General features: G+C 37.1%; 1 protein-coding gene across 4 annotated transcripts in view; it reads left to right on the plus strand.

The window, feature by feature from the left end:
• The window catches only part of ampd2b (adenosine monophosphate deaminase 2b), a 134,138-nt gene that overhangs the window by 77,417 nt on the left and 34,252 nt on the right, over positions 1-22,469 (plus strand). For all 4 annotated transcript variants that reach the window (XM_039748576.1, XM_039748572.1, XM_039748573.1 and 1 more), the window contains exon 3: positions 10,425-10,555. In XM_039748576.1, the coding sequence (XP_039604510.1) occupies positions 10,425-10,555 (131 nt within the window). The remainder of the gene's footprint in view (positions 1-10,424; positions 10,556-22,469) is intronic.

Here is a 22,469-nt window from a genome sequence, read left to right on the forward strand (position 1 = left end):
AAGTTTTAAGTCTTTTCTCTCTATTATAAAAAAAATCTTGGAAGGTTGGATGGAGACGAAACGTGATTTTCTCAGAGAGACGCTTTCACGCCCTGCGAGATAAGACTTGTGCCAAGAGATTTAACCATGCCCGGGGCCAGAAATAAAACAAAGAGTAGATGACAAAGTCATAAAGAATTCAAAAATGTTGGTGCGGTACACATGCAGAGCAGGTTAGAGATAATAGAAGTACGAAAATTGAAAAGTCTCAAAAAAAAGATAGTAAATATCACATTAGCGCAAACAAATGTAAATTATTACTCAGTGAAATAACAAAACAGAGAACAGCGATCAACTATATTGTTTGGATTTAAACTTTAAGTCGGAGACTTGTAGATCGTCTAATTCGTGTTGCCATCAGGGAGAAAAAAAAGTAGTGTTTCTTCCCAATGAAGAGGCGGTATCCATGAGAAGTAAAAGATTTGTTGTTTGGTGAAAGTGAAATCCCGCGAGAGAAATCATTTCTCATGTGTGCAAATGCTATTGTTGGACACATTTCTTGTAGAGAGAAGGAAACTATATTCACTCACGGGCAGTTGTAAGTTGCGTTGTCACAATGTAATTCCAAACACGGAATCAAGATTCAATGAGATACTGATGAAAAGGTAAAGGTGAAAAGAGACTGAATATATGGACATAGGATATAAGATAGAAGTGTGCCACACGAGATGCAGATCCCGTGGCACGGCAGCAGCAGCAAGCCAGCAGCTGATCAAGCAAAGAGGAGGTAAAAAAAATGTATTTCTTTCACATTGTATCACCACTTAAGAAGGGGTTTTGAAGGAGAGAAAGCATCGCCTTGGGGTGCGTTCAGCCCCACTCTTCACAACATGAGTGGCAGAGACGCAGGGGTTGGCGAGTGAAGTGAGCAGGGGGTGAAGTCTTTAAATAGAACTCTGATAACCTTCATTTTGTTATGGACTATTAGTCCCAAAGCACATAAATCCAAACAAGATCCAAAAATGCCCATTTGAGGGGGTATACTGCCAAACCCCAGCTAGATATAAGGACGACACTGGATCTTTATAAGAATAAAAATGTTTATTTCAACAAAAATGCTGTGTCTCACTTTGAAGCTCTGAACAGCACAAAATACATGAACGTAGTTGGTGGCAAGTCAAAAAAACAGCACATGTTCAGAAATCCAATAAACACATAAGAACAGCAAAAAACACAATAAATCGCCAACTGTTTAGCACATTTGAAATAAACCACTAGCAACTGTGGGAGACCCTATAGATTTATAGGGTGGAGGGCAGTTCCTGGTAGTGATTGGCAGGTGGCCTTGCCTCTTATGGATTACACACTAAGCACATGGAACATAACGCAGGCAGTTATATACATAGATAAAACCAAAAATAAAGAAAGATGCCCATTATCAACATTAAAAGAATCAGTAATGAACAAAAGAGACATTAAACATGATTTTGAACTCCAGGTGTGACTCATCCCCATTATAAAGTGCAATCGCAGGTTTGTTGTTTTTTTTTTTTCTTTTTTCCATTTATAGAATATGCCTCACTTTAAAATGCAATTTCATGTAACAAACAAATATACTCCATGATTGTGAAGAAAAAATCTTATTAACATTATCAGAGCTGTTAAGACCAATTGAAAATTTATAGCCAAAAGTCAGATTAATTGGATGGATGAGGAAATGAACATAGATTGAATGGTAAGAGACAAATAACAGTTAAACAGGCAGGGGTCAAAAATCAAACAAATTAAAAAAAAAAAAAAAATTAAGAAAAACCAAGTAGCAAAACCCCAAATAATTGACCAAAAAATCAAAGTTTGTCCCTGCTCTGTTTTCTTTCTCTGACTTCAAATATGAAAGCACTTTAGAATAAAAAAGTGTTCTCCTTGACTCAGTTTGCAAATGTAAATGAGCTATACACTTTGTAAAATCAGAACATTAGTGACCATGAGATTGGCTGCAGAACATTGTTGCTACCAACAACATAGTGCTATACAGGATAAAACAAAGATGGCACAGTCATAAAGATATAAAAAATATTAACAAGAAAAAAAAATCCATAAAAAGTTAATCGCACACCTTTCTGTAGAGGTTTTTACATTAGCTCCATCTCTATTATATGATTCATGTGGTATCAAAAGACACCTCTCTTACAACAAAGTTGCCTGTTGTTTTCAAACTATCTTCAGGAAAAACAACATTGATATTGCCTGATATGATTCATACATTACTTGGTAACTGAATTTAAAAATTATAATTATACATTTTAATGTTTAATTTTCAAGAGGAATATGTGAATATTTTTCCTGCTGTATTGTTTAGGAGCTTGGCATAATTAAGTTGCTTGCAGGCAAAAAAGTTGATGGCACTATCAATCTTGTTTGATCTTTTTGATAACTAGTGGGCTTTGCCCCTGCTCGCTTCCCTCGCCAACCCCCCTGGCCTGCGCTACGTGCCAGCCACTCCACATCTTTGCCGCTTGCGTATGTGGATTTCACTTTCACCAAACAACAAATCTTTTAATTCTCACAGATACATCTCTTCATTGGGAAGAAACACTACTTTTCCCTGATGGCAACACAAATTAGATGAACTACAATCTCCGACTTAGTTTAAATCCGAACAATATATTCAATCTCTTTTCACTGTCCCATTATTTCACCGAGTAATACTTTCCGTTTGTGCTAATGTGATCTTTACAATCATTTTTTAACACTTTCGAATTTTAGTACTTTCATTATCTCTAACCTGCTCTGCATGTGTATCGTGCCAACGTTTTTGAATTCTTTACGACGTTCTACTTTGTCATCTACTCTTTGTCTTTTATTTCTGGCCCTGGGCGTGGTTAAATCTCTTGGCACAAAGTCTCGTCTCACGGGAAATGAAAGTATCTCTCTGAAAAAGTCACGTCTTGTCCCAGGCTAAAAAGTCTTGTCTCGTCCCAGGATTTTTTTTATTATAATAGAGAGACATCTACTGTCAAGAGGTGCATTGTGCCAGACAATACATTTTTAGCCTTTTGATGATTGCTAGTTTAAGAATCTGGAAATGGAAACTATGTTTCTTTAAATACTGTATGAAGACACCCTTCAACTATTCAGCTACCATGGTCCCATTTAACATTTTCATTCCCAGCAAAAGCTGCAACAGCTATGAGTCTTGTCCTTTATTTTAATTATTAGTTGTATGGGCCATTTTCCCTTGACCATACCATGCTGAGTAAGGATTCTTTATTGTCTAAATTAATTTAGAATGACAGAATACCTTATCTAAAGCACAATGTCTCTATCTCTGCCAAACAAATGTTTGATGTAAAATTACACCGTTGCTTATACATCCTATGTCTGGTTCATTCCTGATTTGATTCCCAGTGGGGAATACCATACAAAATTTTACCTGTCTTTTTCATACAATTACTGCTTGTGGTCTGGTAACTTTCAAGTATATATTGACAGATGTGATGAATCCCTGCCTTTAATTTTTTTTAATCTAATTGAAGATAATCTACAAATTTTGAGAAAAAAGGACACTCCCAACATCCATAACCTGTCTATTGGAATAAAGACTTTCTTTCATGGAATTTCCACTGCAATGATGGAAGTGTTTGTGTGTGTGTTTGAGCAGTACTGCTGTCTCACAGCTCCAGGAGATAGAGTTAAATTCTTGCCTGTTCGTTTTATTTGCACATTTCTAACCTTTTCTGTATGGCTTTTTCTCCAATTGCTCAGTTTTTCCTTGCAACTGCCAAAAAGGTGTGTCTACCAGATTAATTTATAACTTTAAATTGGCCTAATGTGAATGTGCCCTAAAATGGACTTGGACCTTTTTTTTTTATTTATTTTAAGATTATGGAGGTTTGCAGTTTTCAATTCTCTTTCAAAGCAGTCCATATGTACACAGACATGAGAATGAAACTAAAGAAGAAATGTTTTCTTTTATTTTAGCTATAGCAGTCTGTAGCTTCTTCTGTTTGCCTAGTTTTAGATGAGTTTTTCTTTTCTATTTTTTTTATCTCTTTACCAGCCATCATGTTGTTTTTTGCTGGTTATGGTTCGTTTCCCTATTGATCAACCAGAGTGGCATTGTGTGATGTAAACATTTTTTTGTGGATATTGTATTGTTTTAGCAGGGACCTTTAAAATTCAATTAGCAAACAGGTCTTTGCAAGTTATTTTTTTAACAAACATTTTATTTAGTTCTTTGGGATGGGGTGCCTAGTTTTAGTGAATGATCTTATGGCTTCTGAACTTTTGTTTTTTGACCACATATCTCTCCTTTACTGAGTCTTGTACTGCCACACTAAATGGCATTTTGAAGAAGGGACATTTACACTCCTTTTAGTGTTTCTTTTTCTAAGCACTATTTTATGCTGAGCAGGACAACAGTTTCTGTCAATATCTTTGGTTTTTGCTGATCTGCTGTGCTTAACTTCAGTCAGTATTTCCAGGTCCCAACTAACACTGACATCAGCTAAACCAGCTATATGCTCTTGCAGCCAAGTATAATTTCCAGCTGTATTTTTGTAAAACGCGAGCATTTACAAAATGAATCAATATAATGAAGGACCAGATGGGTCTTTTTGTTATCTTTTTAATAATTAAAAAATTATTTATTTTTATCTTTCTGTGCATTTTGACTAAATGGGAAAAAAACTAGAACAGCAATACTTCAACTGCCGTTTTGTCATTTGCATGATGGCACATTCTGAAAACAAACTGTGACCATGATGTCATAGTCTCATTGAAGTATTTCATGATAGCCTCCTTTCTTAGTCATAGTCCTTGGCTCTACTGGAAAAGAAATATTTTTACAAATCTTGCCTCCCAATTACCTTTTTGTCTGATATTTAAATTCTATACAGTGGTGTGAAAAACTATTTGCCCCCTTCCTGATTTCTTATTCTTTTGCATGTTTGTCACACAAAATGTTTCTGGTCATCAAACACATTTAACCATTAGTCAAATATAACACAAGTAAACACAAAATGCAGTTTTTAAATGATGGTTTTTATTATTTAGGAGAAAAAATCCAAACCTACATGGCCCTGTGTGAAAAAGTAATTGCCCCCTTGTTAAAAAATAACCTAACTGTGGTGTATCACACCTGAGTTTTAATTTCCGTAGCCACCCCCAGGCCTGATTACTGCCACACCTGTTTCCATCAAGAAATCACTTAAATAGGAGCTGCCTGACACAGAGAAGTAGACCAAAAGCACCTCAAAAGCTAGACATCATGCCAAGATCCAAAGAAATTCAGGAACAAATGAGAACAGATGTAATTGAGATCTATCAGTCTGGTAAAGGTTATAAAGCCATTTCTAAAGCTTTGGGACTCCAGCGAACCACTGTGAGAGCCATTATCCACAAATGGCAAAAACATGGAACAGTGGTGAACCTTCCCAGAAGTGGCCGGCCGACCAAAATTACCCCAAGAGCGCAGAGACGACTCATCCGAGAGGTCACAAAAGACCCCAGGACAACGTCTAAAGAACTGCAGGCCTCACTTGCCTCAATTAAGGTCAGTGTTCACGACTCCACCATAAGAAAGAGACGGGGCAAAAACGGCCTGCATGGCAGATTTCCAAGACTCAAAGCACTGTTAAGCAAAAAGAACATTAGGGCTCGTCTCAATTTTGCTAAGAAACATCTCAATGATTGCCAAAACTTTTAGGAAAATACCTTGTGGACTGATGAGACAAAAGTTGAACTTTTTGGAAGGCAAATGTTCCGTTACATCTGGTGTAAAAGGAACACAGCATTTCAGAAAAAGAACATCATACCAACAGTAAAATATGGTGGTGGTAGTGTCATGGTCTGGGGTTGTTTTGCTGCTTCAGGACCTGGAAGGCTTGCTGTGATAGATGGAACCATGAATTCTACTGTCTACCAAAAAATCCTGAAGGAGAATGTCCGGCCATCTGTTCGTCAACTCAAGCTGAAGCGATCTTGAGTGCTGCAACAGGACAATGACCCAAAACACACCAGCAAATCCACTTCTGAATGGCTGAAGAAAAACAAAATGAAGACTTTGGAGTGGCATAGTCAAAGTCCTGACCTGAATCCAATTGAGATTCTATGGCATGACCTTAAAAAGGCGGTTCATGCTAGAAAACCCTCAAATAAAGCTGAATTACAACAATTCTGCAAAGATGAATGGGCCAAAATTCCTCCAGAGCGCTGTAAAAGACTCATTGCAAGTTATCGCAAACACTTGATTGCAGTTATTGCTGCTAAGGGTGGCCCAACCAGTTATTAGGTTCAGGGGCAATTACTTTTTCACACAGGGCCATGTAGGTTTGGATTTTTTTTTTCTCCCTAAATAATAAAAACCATCATTTAAAAACTGCATTTTGTGTTTACTTGTGTTATATTTGACTAATGGTTAAATGTGTGACAAACATGCAAAAGAATAAGAAATCAGGAAGGGGGCAAATAGTTTTTCACACCACTGTATATTGATCTGCTTTAAGAGTTAGAAATGCTTGCATCTTCAGGTTGGCTTCTTCAGACTCAAAATTACCAGTCAGCAGCTCTTACCGTTACACCACCATGTTGCACCCTAACGTGGGTTCTTTTTCTGCAGTCATATTCTTGAATAAAAGCACACTTGTTGTGCTATACTTGTACCTTTCGTGAAAGTGTTTATTTGATATTTGGACTTCAGGCTTCAGAGATTATATGCTTCATGTCTACATTTTGTCAATTATTACTAAAACATGAAAAACGTTTCTGTTTTAACGATGTGTAGATTGTTGTAGACACAACACACATGAAATGCATGTGTTCCAAATAACGATATAGTATTTACTCTAGTCTATGCATTTCTAAGAAACTGACACGCAGGTAAATAGACTTGAGCTGAGAAAACTTTGTGCGGCGGTGGGGGTGATGTGAGAGCAGATAGCTTGCTGCTTATGGACACATTTAAAAGACAAAAGACTCAGACGGAGAGGTGCGAAGGGATTTAAGGTGGGACGGATTTATGAGTTTTTTCGTAGGTTTTGGTAATTCTAGTGTTAAACTTCACGCTCAGGATGCGTACACGCATGCATTATTGCTGCCATGCATTCCCAACATTCATTTGACGCGTCTTCTGAGCACATCCTCAGAAATTAATGCAGTGTATGCACGAGTTGCAATACCAGGAAGAAGTTGGGGGGCACAGTGTGATAAAGTCGGAATGTAATGTCAGAGTCTCTGTTTACTATCTACAGTACATGTGACAGAAAGCTGCTATGTGGATCATACAGGATCGATGTGCATGTTTGATGAGTGGTTTGGTGTGATGACGTAAAATGGCGAAATACAAATGTATCCGTGGTGCTTTTATATTCAAGTGTCGCATATTCATCATCGTAATGACACAATACATTTTTTCAGAATGTACGGTGGCATATTTGAGCCACAGAGAAAAAAAAAGTTAGGGACACAGTGAAAAGTTTTTTTTGATTAAAGTGGAAATTTCGGCTTTAATCACGAAATGTCCACCTTATAGTTTATTTTGTCATTGAAGTAGAGAATTGTAAATGTCATCTTAAAATCTGTCCCTGCTGTTAATCGCTACATGCTTCTGAGGCTTCCTCCTGCTATCATATTCCAGCTCTCTGTACATTTAGAATCCTTAGATTTACACTTGATATCACTTTCATGATGAAATGCATTAAACTATGTATATTAACTTTGTTTAAATAATGAATACTGTTAATAATTACACATGTGGAGGTGACACGGTGGTGCAGCAGTAGCGCTGCTGTCTCTCAGGCAGTCACGTTCCTGATGTTCCCTGCCTGGTGTTTGCATGTTAGTGTATGTGAGTGGTTATATTCGCCTTGTGATGAGCTGATGCCCCCTGGATTGATGGATTTAATCATTAAACACGCATTCTTTTCTAAGGTATTGTGGCAAGGTGTCCTCAGAATTTAATGGGTGTTTCAGGCAATTCACAACGCAGAGAACCTGAACTTGCTCTCACCGTGATATCATCTCGTTCTGCAACCTGGTGGAATCTTCTAGATTTACATAAAAGTACGTGTGCAAGTATAAACAGTACAATGCTTGCGTAGCAGTAGCGTCCACAAGCGCAGGTATCACATTGTGTTAAGTATAGACCCAGCCTTAAGCCTCTGCGCAAGTAGCAGCAGCAGCGAGCGGAACTTTAACGCAGCAAGCAGAATGCTAGACCAGAAGAGAATGCCACTGAAACCATCAACAGTAAATGCAATTCTGTTCCTGCACGACTCTTACTAAATTAATGACTTAATCATAACTGTAAATAGTTCAGTGTTTGCCCAACAATTTCATTCATTTGGAATAGCAACAAACGTTCCCAGTTCACTACCATTGATAACCATTAAGACAAATGGCTTATAATTATCATTGTGTAACACTGCTTTGCAAATCTTTTTCCAGGTAGCTGATAAAACTTTTATTTTAAATATTTTTTTATATATTATAAAATAATACATAAACTTTAATGTTTGACCTTTTGCTTTTTGTGGTGCAAACTGTCTTGGATACAATGCTGTTCTAATCCCACAGTATTTTTATTTGTTGCACTCCTATTGGTATGCAAAGTAAATCGGATTCGGGTTTCAGACTTGCTAGATTGGGTCAGGTCTCAGGGTCTCCGGGTCGGATCGGTTTGAAGCTTTAATTTCAGGCCCATGCAGACCTCTATTCAGCGTTGTATTATGAAATCCTGATCAGAGAACAGGACATAGCAGATGTAACCAAACATAGTGAACGGAACAACCTTCCTGCGTGTAATGCATGTATCTCATGTGTCTACTTCACAAACAAATTGTACTGCCAGTAGTTACTGTACTTTCTATCATTGTGATAATGTACATTTTTTCCTTACTTACAAATAAAAAGCTCACCATATAACAGTGTATGCTATGACTCATTGGCAGCAGTATCCAGTCTTGCATATCATATGTTTCTGGAGTGTGTTAGCATATCCAGCAAGAGCAGAAATTCCTTAAGAAACAGCAAACCTTGAGCAGTGAGAAGGCTTTTTGGCCAAGCTAATTCTGGGAAAGAAGCTGATGACCAATGTGTAGAGGCCCAAGTGGAGAAAATGACCCCAGAAGGAAAGAACTATAAAATACACTGCTTTCAGAACAAGATCTTTTGGCGTCATGTGAAAGGAGCTTCTTTAGCTTCTACAAAGCCCTAAGCATACTGTTTTATCAGTGGAGTAAGTAGAAGTAGAGCCATTTGTAACATCACTGAGACAGAAGAGAAAAGTTCAAGATGGCTACGGTTGAAAAGAAAAGGTTTTTGCAGCATAATGCTGCTTGAACATGGTTTATAGCCTGATTTAACCATGGCTTGGTTATCTGGGTGGGTATGCCTGATGTTGAAAGACATGAAACAAAAGATGAACCTGGGAACATCACTGAGGACGTATTGAAATACATTGTAGGATGTGTTCTGACAGTCCTTCATAGGCACTGCCATAATATTTCTTTACAGTGTTGTATGTGTAAAGGTTGTCCTTTTTTGCCTCTATAAACATTTTTGCATATACTGTATTACATTACAATTTGTGGCTTCATGTTACACAAAGATTTGATGCCGAAGAAGGCATTTACACCAAAAATAATGAACTTTAATTCATAAAACCAAAATTTTGAATTCATTAGGCAGAAGCATACTGGGACCTTGTCTTGTTCAAAGGAGGAAGTTGGCCAGTTGCTCCAACATTAACTATAAGAAAGAGTGCAGGGGAAGTATAACCATACTTTGCATAAGTTATGCTATTTGAATTGTTAGTTTCCCAAAATAGCCTCTTCAGTGAAATGACAGACAACATACCTTTTTAAGCATAATGTTCCACAATCCAATTATGGATAAATCATACATGTTTTCCTTTAAAAAAAAAAGTGATTATTTTCTACATGAATTTAAATGGTTAATTGTTTTACTTTAATAGTGTTACAGTTATTAGTCTTTTATACTGTATCCATTAAAAATACAACTATGGGGATTGATTTTTAAGGTCAATAATATATGAAATTATAAAAAAAATGTTCTCAAACCTTCTGATAGCCATTTCAAAATTTAAAATACATCAGTCTTTGTTTTATACATTTTTGCATATACATTTGATTAAAGGGGTGTAGTTTAATGGCATAGGTTTGTGTAAGTGTTAAATGAGTACATAAATTGACTATATGGAAGTTCTTTTTCATATCTACAGTTTGTAAGTTAATTTAACACTGGCAATTTTTCAGTATTGTATTTGTGAATGGGCAAATGTAACATTGTGTTTGAGCAGTTTAGGAACATTCACTGTGGTGCCTATACCTTGCCACCATTCACTTGATGATCTCTTTAGCATGTCCATACTGCCATTTTAAAGAATCTTCCATGCTTAACCTGTTCTTGTGAAACTCTTTACACAGGAGCTGTTCACGCGCTCATTGGCAGAGAGTGAGGTGCGTAGCGCCCCCTACGAGTTTCCAGAAGCCAGTCCTATTGAGCAGCTAGAAGAACGGCGTCAACGTTTGGAACGACAGATCAGCCAGGATGTCCGGTAAGGAGGGCAACTATTTAGCAGCTGTTTGCAAGGCCAAGCTTAAAGGCTGAACTCGGTCTGTTACTCTCTTGGCAGGCGACTGAAAGAATGATCGTCGCCCCTTCCCCACTCCCTAGTGAAATAATAATGAACCTTTAAGGTAAATACACCGTTTTATGGTACTAAAATGGGTTTTGTGGTCAAAGAAAGAAGGGGTCAGATAAAATGATGCACATCAGATGGGAGTGAAATGTTGGCAGTGGTGAAACAGCACCCATCCCGCACTACAATTTTCCTTTGCACTCCATTCAGAGGTGGCTGGGACTTTGGGGGATTTCATTATAAGGTGTGTACAGTCTGTTTCATCTTCTCACTGCCTCCCTCACTGCTTTTCTTTGTTTTTACAATGCCTGGTGTGTCTTCCTTCCCATGTAATTGTTTGGGTTGAGTCTGTGTTTGTTTAGATCAGTTAGACTGGCAACAGACATAAAAAAAGATCTCAAATTTAACTTTGAAAGAAATTTAGCTTACAATATCACTGCTTTCATGAATTCTATAAATATAAGCCATGTATCTGTGTACACCCATGTACCAGTTGCAGAGTTATGCACCAAAATACACATATTCTTTATTTTACAAATGTATATAGTAAACATGATCGGCAAAAGTTTTAATGGTGATTCTAGGGCTTTTCATGTGCTTAGTTATTTGAAGGTTTCTATGAACAGTACATTACATTTGCATTTAAAAGGCCGTGATAAAGCCTCTGACTTTGTGCTAATGGTGCCAGCTGTGTCTTGGAGTTTGACAGTATCTGCTGCTGCCCTGTGACCTTTCAAAAGCATCAGGCACTTATAGCTGGAAAACATTTTTTCAACGTGCTACTTGATCGCCCTTTCTGCAGCCCATTTTTAAATGGCACATGCAGCACATTTGTTATGTCCTGGTTAGCCGTTGTTCTTACTTTCGGTTCTCCTCACTCACGGTGGCAATTGGCTCAGCCATTTTTTTCTTTCAGTGGAAATTGTTATTTTATCTGGTGCCGTCATTCCAGAGTCAAGTCCATTTTTTTGTATACCGTAGTTCTATTCACTCAGTTTAGGCTCATCGTTATATCAAGTTTATAGCTAAAATACATTATTATAAATTTTACAAACAGCATGGCATGGTGTACTCGCATTACTTGTTGTAGCAGTTTTGGCACCTAACCAGAGTGAAGGATAAACATGCAGTTCCTACCATTGTCCCCTTCGCAAAAAATGTAGTTGATTCTATTGGAAATAGTCATGAATTCACTGAAGTTCATTAATTTTTCAACTAATTTGCTTTTCCTAAATATAGACAACAGCTTTATTAATTATTATATCATTGGCAGACATGGATTAGACTAACCTGCTCTGCAGTTGGCTATCTGTTATTTGCACCTCAGTTTTAATTGGCAGCTTGTTGGTAAGCATAATTTAGTAATAGTATTACACACATAAACTGTATTGAAAAACATGTAGAAGTTAATGATCCAGTGACTATAAAAGTACATAGAAAAGTACATAGAAAAATAAAACCCACACTACTTCAAAGTTTTGATTATGTGGACATTGAGAAAGAGAATTTGTATAATTAAACGATAGTAATGCCATTAGCTGATTTCTAATGTAATAATTGAATGGAAAGAAAACCAGCAGGCACAGTTAGCAGCCAAAGACAGAAATTACGGAACACTGATATGTATAAATGTCAGGAGTTCAACTCCATATTCTTATCATTTTATATTTTTGAGCAGGTACCTTACAGCTCCAAAGTTCAAATTTAAATCCTGACCCAGACCTTGTTTGTGTGAATGTTACAGATTTTCTCCACTTCTTATAACATTCTCTTGGGAGCCCTTTTTCCTCCCATATGACTAAGTCACTCGTGCTTGGCTAACTGGTGATTCTAAATTGGCACAGTAGTGTGAGTATATTCTGCAATACCTTGGCATGCTGTTCAGAATTTGCTTATATCTTGTCTCTGTGAAGCTTGGAAAGGCTAGAGCAACCTGTTTCCATATATTGGAATATAAAGTTTGGAAAATTTTAAAAATGTGTAAATTATATTATTCCTTTTTTATGCTTGATTAATGGCCACAGACATTGAGTTTGTGAAACTGCATTTTAATTTTATTGTCTGTTTCAAAAAACACCTATTATTAATTGCACGTTCCTATATCAATTAAAGACAATGTTATTTACCTTTTTGTATCTTTATTGTATCAACCCGTAAAAACAAATAATTAATTTCTCTCTATAAAAAAAAAAAAATCTTGGGTCGAGACGTGATTTTCTCGGAGACACTTAAACGTCCTGCGACACAAGGCAGTGAGATAAAAGGGCGGCTGCTGCACAGGCTTTTAAATGATTGACGTGCTGCGCGACAAGCAGACCACGCAGCACGGCACAAACAGCAGCAGCAGCAAGCCAGCTGATCGAGCATAGAGGAGGTAAAAAAAGAACAGTGATTGTCGCCCACTGTACCACCATTTTAAGAGGGGGTGTTGGAGTAGCAACCGCATCTCTTTAGCATGGGTTCAGATACCCCCTTAACAACGTGAGAGGCAGAGACGCAAAGTGGCTAACACATAGCGCACCCTGGGTTTGTAGGCGAGCAAAGCAAGCAGCTAGTACTTTTTAAAGGAATTCAAATAGTGTGACCAAGATTTAAAGAAGTATCAGTTTTTAAGTCTAGTTTAGTTTGAAATCTCTTGTGGTTGCTTGCAAATTATCACATGCAGCAAAGAGAAATATCATTGAAGTAGCTGTTCCTCATTATTATGTGCACCTGGTTCAGCTATTATATAGTTCTCACTGTTTTCTAGACTGACAAAATATAATTTAGTAGCTGAAGTAACAAAATGCTTAATTATAACTGGAGTCCATTGAAAAGAAGGAAATGATTAAACTGAATAACTACAACTGTAACCTTCCATGTGAACACAGCTGCGTGCCAATGTTATATATTAAATCTACCCAAAAGCATGTATGACAGAGTTTTTAGAAGAGTTTATAATTTAAATCTAAAAGCATAAGCTCTTTTCATCCTGTTATAACCCTAATTAAATGTCTGTACTGATGTACAAGTGTAATTATGGTAAAAAATAATGAAAAAGATTTTCAATTTAGTTTTATTGTAATTGTACTTCTGTAGAATGAAAAATAATTTGTGCTAAAAGAAAACCATTAAGACAGCACAGTACAATTAAAACTAATAGCATAAAATATACAAGAGAAAGCTACAAATGTGCAAATGGAGGGGGTGGCTGTTTGGGGGTGGGGGAGATTAGGGGTCAATAAAAAGTTCAGAGATCCAGAGCACGAAGATTTTATTGAGAATTTAATAATTTCACGTTCCTGGAAAATAAGCTATTTCTGAGTCTGGAGCTCTCCATTCAAATTGTTGCCCATGCGGCCCAGAATCAACCTCCAAGTTGTGTACACCGTGGTCCTGCCAGAAATGCAGAGAAAAACTGATAAAAATGCATATTGCAAGCCTTCAGAATTTCATACATAAATTTCTACGGTGGTACAGACAGAGAATCCAACACTCCGCTAGCAAGCCAACATTCGACCAACAGTGCAGAGCGTTGTGTGTCTAGAGGTGGTGGTAGTAGTCTGTGATAGTTTTTTGGTGAAAGTTGAGTGCCGGTACTTTGTAGCACAACTCAGCCCCGACGACTGGTCATGGCATCGACTACATATTAAATGATTATATAATTAATTGTCCCGGTGACCCTGTAGTTAGGATATAGCAGGTTGGATAATGGATGGATGGATAATTAATTGTGTACATTTGATGAAAACATGCAAAATTTTCTTTAAAACACAGTCAGCACTTTATTTGATTTTATGCACATTCAGATGTACCTAGGTCAGATATGACCAAAATGTTTATTTCAAAAGTGGAAATAATTATTGCTACTACCTCAGACACGGAGATCTTCTACGGTTTTAACAATTCTCAACAGGGCTTTTCGTCAGTGACTGTGCAGTTGCCAGACCACATGGTTACTTAACTGTTCAGGATGATGTAAAAAGTCACAAACAATTTAGAGGGCAAATGAGCCTTTTTCATCCTTAAGAAATGAAAGTGTTATGGAGCCTTCCTTACCAACGAGGAGTTATAAGTTGTCCCAATTAGATCCTCTGCGCTTTAAGTGCCAGAGAACTTAAAGATAGACACCTATTCAACTTCAGTTTTGTTGATGCACAGGGGGATTGGGGCATTTTGTAGACTTCCTAAAGTCCAAAATCAATTCCTTAGTCTTTCAGATGTTTTGAATTAGATTATTATTTATGCTGCTAGCTGCTGAACCTCTTCTCCATAAGCCTTCTCATTGTTATTGTTTGAAATTTTGCCCACTGCCTGTGAAGAAACACCACCCAATGTAGTAATTTAAAAGTACTTTGATCTGTTTTTATTTACATGCACCATCCTTCTTATAAAAGAAAAAAAAAAACATACCTTTGTTACTTACCAGTTTGTTCCTCGGGTGCACAAGTGGAGTGGTTGTTGGAGATGGGAGAGTTCAGGTCAGACCAGGAGAAGGTCAATCTGTAAGCTACAGGGTGATGTAATGACAGGGAATAGACAGATATTCTGATTTGCTAGGACAAGTCAGCTTTAACCCAGAGTTTTTGGATAGGGGGAGAAAGCAGACTAAGAATTTTTTGTTTTTACTAAAGATCTTATTAAAAAGGGGGTAGATCAAGTTGGATTAATGAAACAGGAACACAGTTGTGGGTAAAGACTGAATACAGGAGGGTCCTCGGCATGCCACACTTTGGTGCACCCATACTCAAAAACAGGGTAGAATGTGTGTGTTTACCCACCATAAAGTTCTGGGGCCGTTCTAGTGTGGTTAGAAGTCAAGTGTCTAAATGCATATAAGCGTATTTAGACCTAAGGAGTAGAGATTGTTGGCCGGCTTAGAGGGGATGATTGTATGTTAAATGAAGACCTACAGTAGTAAATGTTTTGGCGCCTTTGCTTAAAATGTCTGTTACTGTGAAAAGCTAAGTGAGTATAAGATGACACATTTCTTTTGAGCATTTTATGCAAGAAAAATGTCTTGTTTTTGTTTTGTACAATTGTACAGTGAAAAAATGAAATGGATCACCATGCAAAAATGTGAATATTTGAGTTCTCGGACAACTTTTCCTAAGGTCTCAGACTTTATTTAGCTTGTTAGGGCTATGGTTTGTTCACCGTCATCGTTAGAAAACGTCAGGTGATGCAAATTGCAAAGCTGTGGAAATATTCTGACTCGTCAAACCTTGTCCCTACAGTCAGCAGCCATGGGCTCCACTAAGCAGCTGCCTAGAACTCTCAAAAATAAAATAACTGATGCTCAAAATGCAGGATAAGGCTACAAGAAGAGAGCAAAGCATTTTCAGATAGCTGTTTCCTCCATTAGTAATATTATTAAGAAAAGGCAGTTAACATGAATGGTGGAGGTCAACTTGAGGTCTAGAAGACCAAGAAAACTTTGTGAAAGAACTGCTTGTTGGATTGCTAGAAAGGTAAATAAAAACCCCTGTTTGACTGCAAAAGACCTTCATGAAGATTTAGCAGACTCTGTAGTGGTGGTGCACTTTTCTACAGTGCAGCGACACCTGAACAACTATGACCTTCATGGTCAAGTCAGCAGAAGAAAACTTTTCCTAGGCACAAAATTCAGTGCATAAAGTTTGCAAATGAACATCTAAACAAGCCTAATGTGTTTTGGAAACATGTCCTGTGGACTGATGAAATCAAAATACTTTTCACCAATAAGTGCAAAGGTATGTTTGGAGGAAAAATGGTGCTGAATTCCAGGAAAACAACACCTCTCCATCTATTAAGGTTTATCCTTGATTATAAGTGTTTTGACTGATGGATCAGTAACTCAAATGTGGCTGGTTTGTGTGCGATTTTGTCCAAGGATGGACTGACATCTGGAGTTCATTCAGGTCTGGCCTGCACCTGATGCTACTGAGTAAGGCTCACTGCACCCTTGTAATGAGTAAAAATAATGCAGAAAAAGGTTGGATTAATGTGATAAAAATTAAATGCTGTACAAACCTCTTTATAGCGAGTCTAATCCTAGGATTAACTAAAACATTTGTGGGTCCAGGGCATATATTAACAAAAGGTGGAAGTTGGCCTTACAATTTCATGTGTCACAACCTAGTACATTTCCTGATGGCTTACCATTTTCACTTGTAAATAAAGCAGTATGTTTGAGAGGGCAGATCTGTAAAATGTCACAACACACTCACTTACTGTATGCTGACATTATTGTAAGTGCACCAAACATAAGAGACCCGATGAGTGAGGTGTCTGAATAGGTTGTATATTCTCACAAACAGTTGTGCAAGATTCTTGCTTGTTGCAAAGTTATATATATTTCTACAAATTCTGGATATTGGATAGGCTCTCAAACCAAGAGTCCATTTCTCATCAAATGTCAGTCGAAAGGGGAAACTCTTGAGTTACTTTCTGTCAAATGCAGCTGCGTGCTGTTTGCTACTTAGCCATTAACATGTAGCTAAACTGAAGTTTTTGCCACAAGCAAAATTTCATAGAAAAATGTCACTTTGTCTCCACTAGTTAGTAGAACGATGTGTTTTTTTTTTCCAGTGAACTTGAAATAACAACTTTGAAAATCATTTGGATATTTTTTTTTTTTTCATCTTTCAATAACTTCACATCAAGCACAATTACAGGGTTTGTTAAATATAAATCTCAATTAACTTTATATAATTTTTGGATTTTGACAGTGTTGTAATTTTGTGTACATGAAGTCATTATGGCCATGTGAAAAGAAGTATATTTATAATATTTCTGCACAGTGTGAAGGTGTTTTGTTTAACAGATAATGGCCATTATAATGTAAGTTTTAAAAGATTTCAGGCAAAATGGGTTATACTAGTAGAAAAATGCATTTGTATACTTTGAGTTTAATTAGAAAATATTTAGCAATTGTATGCATACTTTATTTAAGTACTTATTACTTGGATATCCTTTTCCAGTCTTGTGGCAGGAGTATATCATTTTAGTCTCGTGACTAAGATTTAGTAGAAATGTCAGTGCCAGTGAAGTGGAAAACATTAATCAACCTCACAGCATCATGTTGTATCATATTGTCTTGTGTACTGCACACTTCTGTTGACATAAGATCTCGCAACAAGTTAACATGGATGGGTGGATTGTAAATAAACCTGATTGACTAATACTTTATTTGCATCAGGCCCCATTAGCTAAGAGTGTAGACTATTTATGAAAGACTTTGCCCCCATTGAAGTATAATTTTATTGAAAGTATAACTAAGGTCAGCTGTTGCATCTTAGTTGCAAATGGCTTTCTCTCTATTATATAAAAAAAATCATGGGACAAGACGTGACTTTTTCAGAGAGATACTTTCAAGTCCCGAGAGACAAGACTTTGTGCCAAGAGATTTAACCATGCCCAGGGCCGGAAATAAGACAAAGAGTAGATGACAAACTAGAACGTCATAAAGAGGTTCCAAAAAGTTGGCGCGATACACATGCAGAACAGGTTAGAGATAATGAAAGTACTAAAATTTGACAGTCTCAAAAAAATGATAGTAAAGGTCGCATTAGCGCAAACAAATGGAAATTATTACTCTGTGAAATAACAGAACATCGAAAAGAGAGAGAATATATTGTTCGGATTTAAACTTTAAGTTGGAGACTTGTAGACCGCCTAATTCGTGTTGCCATCAGGGAAAAGTAGTGTTTCTTCCCAATCAAAAGGTGTATCCGTGAGAATTAAGATTTGTTGTTTGGTGAAAGTGAAATTCTCATACGTGAGCAGCAGAGACGTGAAGTGGCTGGCGTGTAACACAGGTCAGGGGGTTGGCAAGCAAAGCCCCCTAGTAATCTTAGATTTTCAAATAGCAAATTCAGTGGCCAATTTGAGAAGCATACTAATTATCATTTTAAGCATGTTTCATAATGTTGTCACCAATATTTACAGTGTATTGAAAGATGTGTCCCTTGATTCGCACAAAGAGATTTGTACTAAGACATATGTTTGCTAGCAATTACATCTTTGAGTTGTCTTTGTTAGCTGCTGGCTATTTCAGTGTGAAAATTAGAACTTTTAATGTGCTTATTTGCTTCAGATTTCACAAGTATAATCATGGAGAGTTTCTATATATTATCATTGGGATGTTTTTTGCTTTGGTTGTTGTCCTATTGTAATATAAATCCTGGGTTTATATCCTGTCATTTTTTTGTCCCGTTTCATGATGAGAGGTTTTTCTCCTGGAGGGAATTCAAGATCCTGTAACCACCATGCTTCATGATAGTCAATTATTTGTATAGAGTGTGAAGCTCTGCCTTCAGGACAAAAAAAAATATTTTTTGTTAAATCAGTCCGTATGTATATGCTGTAGATGGTGTAAATCTATTGTATATCATCTTGCAGCTTCTAAATTCTATCTCTTGTGTGACTTGCACATGATCTTTGCACCTCTGATGTCCTGCAGATAATATTTTTCTTTGGGCAGGTTTTCTTATCTCAACCTTAGAGCTCTGGAAGTCTTACCGTAAGATGTTCACTGGATTATGGGCTATTCTTTTGTTTGTAAAATTACAGAATTTAAGAGAATAGTAATTGTTTTTATTTTATCCAGAGATGGACTTGATACTTTAAACGTTTAGAGGCCATTGCCATTTTTATACCCATCTCCAGATATGCAGCATAATTCTATCACAAGTTCTGTGATTATCTCCTTTATATAGCAGTAGCTCAAACATGTCCTACAGTATCTGTTCTTATATGCTTTTATAGTTAGTTGTGCTTATTGTAAATTTGTTTTTTAACTAAATGAATTTTACAAGTAAATTATATGCTTATGAGGTTAGCTTTTAATTGTAATAGCTTAGCAATTCTCTATTTTATTTTAAATAACCTCTAAAAATGCAGAATGTCAGTTTTACTTTGATATTTAGACCATTTGTAATTGATTACTATCAAAACAAATCTACATATACTGTATTTAATTTAAATTGTCAACATAGTAAAATATAAAATGTGTGATTTTTTTTCTGTAATCTGAATAACTGAGTATTCAGTTTACACTTCAATTTAAAACCTTTAAACCTACAGTATTTTTATTGAACTCAGGCCCACTGAATCAACAAACTAATTAAAAGGGAAAGCTCAGTTATAGTACACACTCTGGACCTCTTGGAGATCGTAGTGAAGGAGAGGATTAAAACAAAACTTCAGTTATGAACAAAGCTGCACATCTTTTGTCTGACACACTAACACTGAGGACTTTCAGCAGAAGTGTGTCAAAAAATGCTACTGGGACTCCTTTATACCAACAGCAATATGTCTGCATAATGCCACACTGGGACTGTGACAGCCAAGTTCTTTTTTTATCGTTAAAGTGTTTTTCAGACCAAAGTGTGTGTGTGTGTGTGTGTGTATATATTTATTTACAGGCTTATCTACCTATTTATGTATTTATTTACAAACCGGATTCCAAAAAAGTTGAGACACTATACAAATCATGAATAAAAACTGAATGCAATGATGTGGAGGTGCCAACTTCTAATATTTTATTCAGAACAGAACATAAATCACGGAACAAAAGTTTAAACTGAGAAAATGTATCATTTTAAGGGAAAAATATGTTGATTCAGAATTTCATGGTGTCAACAAATCCCAAAAAAGTTGGGACAAGGCCATTTTCACCACTGTGTGGCATCTCCCCTTCTTCTTACAACACTCAACAGACGTCTGGGGACCGAGGAGACCAGTTTCTCAAGTTGTCTAATACAGGCCTCTAACTGTTCAATCGTCTTGGGCCTTCTTTGTCGCACCTTCCTCTTTATGATGTGCCAAATGTTCTCTATAGGTGAAAGATCTGGACTGCAGACTGGCCATTTCAGTACCTGGATCCTTCTCCTACGCAGCCATGATGTTGTGATTGATGCAGAATGTGGTCTGGCATTATCTTGTTGAAAATGCAGGGTCTTCCCTGAAAGAGATGACGTCTGGATGGGAGCATATGTTGTTCTAGAACCTGAATATATTTTTCTGCATTGATGGTGCCTTTCCAGACATGCAAGCTGCCCATGCCACACGCACTCATGCAACCCCATACCATCAGAGATGTAGGCTTCTGAACTGAGCGTTGATAACAACTTGGGTTGTCTTTGTCCTCTTTGGTCCGGATGACATGGCGTCCCAGATTTCCAAAAAGAACTTCGAATCGTGACTCATCTGACCACAGAACAGTCTTCCATTTTGCCACACTCCATTTTAAATGATCCCTGGCCCAGTGACAACGCCTGAGCTTGTGGATCTTGCTTAGAAATGGCTTCTTCTTTGCACTGTAGAGTTTCAGCTGGCAACGGCGGATGGCACGGTGGATTGTGTTCACTGACAATGGTTTCTGGAAGTATTCCTGAGCCCATTCTGTGATTTCCTTTACAGTAGCATTCCTGTTTGTGGTGCAGTGTCGTTTAAGGGCCCGGAGATCACGGGCATCCAGTATGGTTTTACGACCTTGACCCTTACGCACAGAGATTGTTCCAGATTCTCTGAATCTTCGGATGATGTTATGCACAGTTGATGATGATAGATGCAAAGTCTTTGCAATTTTTCGCTGGGTAACACCTTTCTGATATTGCTCCACTATCTTTCTGCGCAACATTGTGGGAATTGGTGATCCTCTACCCATCTTGGCTTCTGAGAGACACTGCCACTCTGAGAAGCTCTTTTTATTCCCAATCATGTTGCCAATTGACCTAATTAGTGTTTATTGGTCTTCCAGCTCTTCGTTATGCTCAAATTTACTTTTTCCAGCCTCTTATTGCTACTTGTCCCAACTTTTTTGGGATTTGTTGACACCGTGAAATTTTGAATCAACATATTTTTCCTTTAAAATGATGCATTTACTCGGATTAAACGTTTGATCTGTCATCTACGTTGTATTACAAATAAAATATTGACATTTGCCATCTCCACATCATTGCATTCAGTTTTTATTCACAATTTGTTTAGTGTCCCAACTTTTTTAGAATCCAGTTTGTATTTAAATAGATTCTGTAAAAAGCCAAATTTCCTCATGGGAATAAATTATCTATATCTATCTATCTATCTATCTATCTATCTATCTATCTATCTATCTATCTATCTATCTATCTATCTATCTATCTATCTATCTATCTATCTATCTATCTATCTATCTATCTATCTATCTATCTATCTATCTATCTATCTATCTATCTATCTATCTATCCTAGTATGGAAGATAAATACATCAAGGTAAATGCAGTAAAGACCAAGGTGAGGTTGGAGGTACAGAGTTTGATACATGTGTGGTGGAGGGATTAGGAGAAACTCTGTTCAATGCACGGTTTATCAGAAGTGGGTGCATAAATGTAGTGGTGTGAAGAGCACTCTGCAGGCAGTGAGTACAACCTTTTGTTTGTAGGAGGCATAGATTGAGATGCAGATTGTGTATGATGTAACTGTAATTAAATATCAGCAGAATTTTGATAAATCGGGGAAAATTTTGCTACTTGGGTGACATGTTGAGTGCAGATGGAGGTATGGGCACATCAGTGGTACCAAGGGTGCGAGGTGTGTGGAAAAAATTCTGGGAGATGCCCTCCATTCTGATTTGTAAAGAAGTTTCCTTTGCATTGAAATGGAAAGTTTATGAAAGCTATGTGAAGAGTGCAATGCTCTTTGGAAATCGCACTTGGTTAATGAAGATGGGAATATCAAGCAAAGCTGTAAAGGAACAGAGATGAGAACGATTGGGTGGATGTGTGGCGTGCCGCAGAGTGAGATGAAAACAAATGCTGAATCAAAAGAAAGACTGGTGTGAAAATGATAACTGTTGTGCTGAGCAGACTTAGGAAGAAGATGATTG

Source organism: Polypterus senegalus, chromosome 3, assembly GCF_016835505.1.
Source record: "Polypterus senegalus isolate Bchr_013 chromosome 3, ASM1683550v1, whole genome shotgun sequence".
Lineage (NCBI taxonomy): Eukaryota > Metazoa > Chordata > Cladistia > Polypteriformes > Polypteridae > Polypterus > Polypterus senegalus.